This window comes from Alosa sapidissima, chromosome 12, assembly GCF_018492685.1.
Source record: "Alosa sapidissima isolate fAloSap1 chromosome 12, fAloSap1.pri, whole genome shotgun sequence".
NCBI lineage: Eukaryota > Metazoa > Chordata > Actinopteri > Clupeiformes > Clupeidae > Alosa > Alosa sapidissima.
This window is the reverse complement of record NC_055968.1, coordinates 32539508-32545554: the sequence shown is the minus strand read 5'-3', so window position 1 is coordinate 32545554 and position 6047 is coordinate 32539508. Positions and strand designations below refer to the sequence as shown.

At 49.2% G+C, this 6047-nt stretch overlaps 1 protein-coding gene across 1 annotated transcript; it reads left to right on the top strand.

The window, feature by feature from the left end:
* Positions 1 to 871: 871 nt before the first annotated feature.
* Positions 872 to 4689, top strand: s1pr1 (sphingosine-1-phosphate receptor 1). The gene is made up of 2 exons (XM_042057910.1): positions 872 to 973; positions 1863 to 4689. The coding sequence occupies exon 2, from the start codon at positions 2073 to 2075 to the stop codon at positions 3201 to 3203; it is 1131 nt and encodes a 376-aa protein (XP_041913844.1). The 5' UTR covers positions 872 to 973; positions 1863 to 2072; the 3' UTR covers positions 3204 to 4689.
* Positions 4690 to 6047: the final 1358 nt, after the last annotated feature.

Sequence of the window (6047 nt, the reverse complement as noted above, 5' to 3'; positions counted from 1 at the left end):
GAATCACAATGATGCTCAAAGACACAATCTGTCTGCAATGACTGTGGGGGTAAAAGCTATCTTATTGGTGACAGCTTTTACTTTACTACACCGATGAAGGAAGGTGCCTGCTTGATAACCCCAGTGAAATGCTCTCTTGGTGATGTTTTTTGCCTGTGATCTTGTTTTTGATGGTAAATAGGTTTCGTTGTTGATTGGCCACTGTGTGAAGCCCCTGTAGCACTAAACATATCTCCTGTGCATATCTGAAATTAGGCTCTTTTGGTAAACCCAGTTGGCTGGCAACTTGTCACTGCCGAAAATCACAAAGGCATCAGGGCAAAACATGCAGCCAGTCTCTGTTTGAAACTACAGAGAGCAAATTAGTGGAGAAGCTGTAGTGGGTTTGTAATACCAAATGATTACAGTGATTTTTTTTGTAGGTTTCCAGTTTCTCATCCATGATGGTGAAGTCTCTCACAACATATCTCACTCCCTAGCTTTACTGCCGCTTAACCTCTAGTTGACATGGTGAAATAACTCCCCGGGACTCATGATGAATATAGCCTATCGGCCAGCAAAAGCGATACAATGACATGAGGCTATTTTCCTGTTTTCAGATTGAGATGCAGCGCTCACGAAAGGAAAGAATGATTGTGTGTGTGTGTGTTTGTGTGTTGACCACTCGGGGCAGAGAGGACGCGGAATTCCCTGATTTGTGGCTGCATTGTTCAATTCTCTCAGCGAAGCGCTCATGTGGACTGCGCTCGCTCGCTCGCGGGAGTAATGAGGCTGCGATGAAAGCCAAGGGGAGGGGTGCGGGGCGCGAGGGGGTGGGGGGGCTGGAGGGAGGGCGGGAGGGGGCCGCGCTGTTTTCTCCCACTTGAGATCACAGCGCACTAACAGAGGAGAGACGCCGACGGTCTACACGTCTTCTCTGCCTGCCCCGTTAAGATGGATTATTAATTTCAGTTATTTCAGTTGAACTTGAAAGGTAAGACAGCCTACTGGATGGCACATTTTATATGATACAAAACTTTTACAACTTCAGGGATTTGATGTTACATCGCTTTGAATGGCTTAATGTAAACGTGACCACTCTTGCATGTTAATTAGTCCTGTCGTTATTATAGTTATATGATCTTACATATAGGCTACTTGGCTAACTTCATAAATTAAAGTGTGGAGTAACAATACGTGTGTAGCCTCACGTACGTTTAAAGATCAGTGGTCTCATTGTGTTAGATTTTGTTTTTACTTTATACAAGTTTAACACGAATCCCAGGATTTTTTAAAATAAACTTTTTTCTAAGTTTGGTCATTTTGACATACGTGGGAGATGGTCTTAACCAGTGGTGCTGGTTGCTCGTATGCACCTGACATTTAATCTGGAGCGAATAACTTCATGGAAAAGTTCCTCTGGACCGTTAACTAAATAGGCTAACCAATGAGAGTCACCGCGACCACGCATCTATTTTTCATGAGTTGCAGAGATTCAATTGTGGAAAGAAAGCCTAGTATAGTTTTTTCAACGGATAAATACACAAGGCATGTCGTTTTTAACATGGCATTATCATCAGAGTTATGTACCAAGAAATGGTAGATTACTTTTGGAAGTGATGCTTGTTTGCTATTTGTTGTGTGGCACAATTTACCAGCAACTTCCAGTGTGTTTAAGACCGTAATCTGCCCGCGTGTAACATAGGTTCTTTTTCCCCGATGGATTTTGCCTATGTAGCCTATCTGAAAGTTTCTCTGTTTCTCTTAGACTGTCGTTTTGTAGGGAAAACTGATTTACATGGAGTTATAAAAAGTTGAATGTGAATTTACTTTGTTATCGATAAAGTTGTGATTTAATAACCATTTTCTTTCACTCTTTCCAGGCACTTCATGATGTGGCCGACGGGCTTAAGCAGAGCTTTCCCTCAAAATGTGGATTTTTTCTTGACTTGAAACTGAAACGCTCCATCGCTCGAAAACGCAACGCAACCTCTCAAACGTTGGCTCGGTCCAGCAGCGCCGCCTAGCGGAGTGAGTGGTGTACTGCACCCCTAGATCCTCATCTGCTCCGCTCGCCGCTCGCCTCAGGGGTCATGGCTGACTCTATGTACTCGGACCTGATCGCCAGGCACTACAACTACACAGGCAAGCTCCGCAAACAGGAGCAGGACTCGAGCCTGAAGGCGGACTCCGTCATCTTCATCATCGTGTGCTGCTTCATCATCCTGGAGAACGTGCTGGTGCTGCTGACCATCTGGAGAACCAAGAAGTTCCACAAGCCCATGTACTACTTCATCGGCAACCTGGCCCTGTCGGACCTGCTGGCCGGGGTGGTGTACACGGCCAACATCCTGCTGTCGGGGGCCAACACCTACCGGCTGTCACCCACGCAGTGGTTCTTCCGCGAGGGCAGCATGTTCGTGGCCCTCGCGGCGTCCGTCTTTAGCCTCCTGGCCATCGCCATCGAGCGGCACCTGACCATGCTGAAGATGAAGCTGCACAACAACGGCAACGCGTGGCGCGTCTTCCTGCTCATCAGCACGGTGTGGATGATCGCGGCCGTGCTGGGCGGCCTGCCCGTCATGGGCTGGAACTGCATCGGCAGCATGCGCCGCTGCTCCACGGTCCTGCCGCTCTACCACAAGGCCTACATCCTGTTCTGCACCACCGTCTTCAGCATCATCCTCATGGCCATCGTGGTGCTGTACGCGCGCATCTACGCCCTGGTACGTACGCGCAGCCGCAAGCTGGTCTTCCGCAAGGTGTCCAACGGCCGCGGCGGTAGCACTGGCGGCGGCAAGAGCTCGGAGAAGTCGCTGGCGCTGCTGAAGACCGTCATCATCGTGCTGAGCTGTTTCATCGCCTGCTGGGCGCCGCTCTTCATCCTGCTGCTACTGGACGTGGCGTGCGAGACGGGCGCCTGCCCGATCCTCTACAAGGCCGAGTGGTTCCTGGCGCTCGCCGTGCTCAACTCGGCCATGAACCCGCTGATCTACACGCTGACCAGCAACGAGATGCGCCGCGCCTTCCTGCGCATGCTGCTCTGCAGCGCCTGCTCCAGCCTGCAGGGCGGCGGCGTCGGAGGCAAGTTCCCCCGGCCCATCATCGGCGCCGAGTTCAGCCGCAGCAAGTCGGACAACTCATCCCACCCCAACAAGGAGGAGCCGGAGTATTCACCCCGCGAGACCATCGTCTCCTCGGGCAACATCACTTCCTCCTCGTAGAGCACACACACACCACCCCCGCCCCAGCCTATGTGTGTGTGTGTGTGTGTGTGTGTGTCCACATCCTCCTCTGCCCTCCACTAGTGAATGTACCTGTGTGTTTCTAAGACTGTACTTATGTGAAGGATGTATATAATTCTCAGAGTGAGTAAGCATGAGTGTGTGTGTGTGTGTGTGTGTGTGTGTGTGTGTGTGTGTGTGTGTGACAGCGAGAGTGAGAGAGTATGTGTGCGTTTATCTGTAAATGTGTTTTATAGTGTATAAAGACAAAAAAGCTCCACAGCTGGTAAAACATACTGGACTAGAGCTGGTATAGAGGAACCAGAGGATGGCCCTGAGACGGGCCGGTTCCGGCCCTGTACTGGCCTGGTTCCGGCCCTGTACTGGCACTCTGATCCGGCCCAGAGCCGTTCACCGTCTGGCAGAGAGCCGGGAGGGAGGGGCTAAACTGGAACAAACGGAGATGAGAGACCCCGCACTTCTCCTGCTCGGCCTCATGGGAAGCTCTCCCACTGCCTGGAGGACTGCTAGCTCACCGGCCAACAACAACAACAACAACAACAAGCCACTTCTGGACCACAGGAAAGCACTTAACCATCAGTCTAATGCATCATCAGCCTGCCCACAGCATCCTTGCAGTGGAGAGGTCAGAGGTCAGGGTTCAGAGGTCAGCCTGCCCCAGTGCGAGCCCCTGCGCCCTCAGTAAGAAAGGACCGTGTGTGTACGTGTAAATGTCTGCGTTCCTCTCCTCTCATTGGAGCCACTGAATAGGATAGGCCACTGAAATGGACTGTTTTGTTACTGTAAGTCTGGACTGGTGAAACAAGATGGCTGCTTTGCGTGAAGGCTGGACGTCTGGCTACACAGCAGTGACGTCTGACGCGGCTACACAGCAGTGACGTCTGACGCAGCCGCTTGGTGGTGATGTCTGGCGCCTGATTGGGCCTCTGCCCTCCTGCTGGCCTCCCGCAGAGCCGGTGCCCAGGCCCTGCCATCTCAACGCTGGCACTTAACAAGCCATTGGCACACCAGGATTGGTGCCACTTGCCAACCGAGCTTCCCCAAGCACTGTGCACGGAGCAGAACAGATGAATTTCCGCCGTAGGCACGGCGAGAACTTTCGGAGATGTATACGGTTCTGCAGAAGAACCCGTCTGACAACCCCCACCTGCCCCTCAGCAACAGAACACTTAAGAGTAGCACATAGACATGAAGGGGATGACTGTTAGCACTTGATGTCCCTACAGAGATAGCTGTACAGGAGTGTGTGTGTGTGTGTTTGTGTGTGTCATTCCCGTTTGTGAAGGTCTTGCGGTCCACATCAGCCCAGAGCTGACCTATCAGGGACGTGTCGTGTTCCGGGGGCTCACCCCGCGGTCTGGCCAGCGCGTCCCTCTCTGGATTTGCACAGTGTAACATTCCTGTTGTGTGTATTGTCGTAGCTCTTAATAAATATTTGCAATAAAATATGTCAGTCAAAATGCTTGATTATGTGTGGCCTGTTTTGTTGATGAAATGGGGATCATTTGCTGGATTAGAGAAGTTAAATGTAATCTTCCACTCTGGTCGGAATGTTAGCTGGCGACCAGAGGAACAGCATAGAAATAAACAGTGTGTTGAACTTCACCTTCATTTAGAAGCACTGAGGGCTGCTCCCTCATTCACTCCCTGTGTAGGGTGTGAGGGATCCCCTCGTGTACTTACACTGATTATTAATTACTGAGTTGGCATTTGCTCAAGACCTCTTCCTTACCTGACCCCACAGTACACCTGATGACATCATAACCATGTCATTTAGACGACAACATCCACTACACAACACTCTACAACCTACGGCAAGCAAAGACAAACACCTACAATTAAGCCCAAAACTATTCATACCCCTGGATCATTTTGTTTTTGGGATTTAACCAAAAAAAAATTTCTGACTGGAAATGACACAGGCATGTCCCAAAATATGTTAAGCCATGAAAAAAAGAAACACGTTTTTTTGTGTTTTTTATATTTATATGAAAAATGGCATGTCAAAAATTATTCATACCCTTCTTAATAATCAATGAAAAAGCCATTATTGGCTATTACAAACACTTCTTATATTTGTTGGCAAGCATGTTTCCACAGTGATTTTTGACCACTGACCTTTTGCGATGAGCTCCAAGTCTTGGAGATTGGAATCACTCTGATCTTTAGTAGGCCTACCCTCCACAGATTTTTTATAGGATTCAAGAGGTGACTCTGGCTGGGCCAAAACGTTGATATTATTGTCGCCTAACCATTTCTTGACCACTTTTGCTGTATGTTTTGGATCACTGTCATGAATCTAATGCTGCCCAAGGTCTCGTTTCTCTGCAGACTGCCTCATGTTTATTTTGAGAATCTTCAGGTGATCTTTTCTCAAGGTGCCATTTACTTAGGTTGCCAGGCCCATTGGCTGAAACACCCCCAAAGCAGTATGTTCTTTCACCAGGCTTGACCGTGAGAATGGTGTTCTTGGGGTTGAATGCTTCTCCATTTTTATGCAAAACAAAAGCCACATCGTTATGGCAAAACAATTAATTTTTTGTTTCATCTGACCACAAAACATTTGACCAAAAGTCTTCTTCTTTGTACAAATGAGTTTTTGCAAAGGCCAAGAGTGCTTTTGTGTGCCTTTTTTTGGAGTCCTCCTTGGTCTGCATCCATGGATCCCCAGCGGAGTGCAGGGTCTGTTGCCTTGAGATGTTGGCGCCAGCATCGCCCAGATTCTTCAGGACGGACTTAGTGGTGATTCTCGGATTCTTCTTCTCCTCTTGTATAACCAGCCTTGCCAGTGCAGGGCTCACTTTTGGCTTCCTACCCTGTCCT

Coding starts and splice junctions, on each gene's coding strand:
- s1pr1 (XM_042057910.1), top strand. CDS start 2,073: ATGGCTGACTCTATGTACTCGGACCTGATCGCCAGGCACTACAACTAC.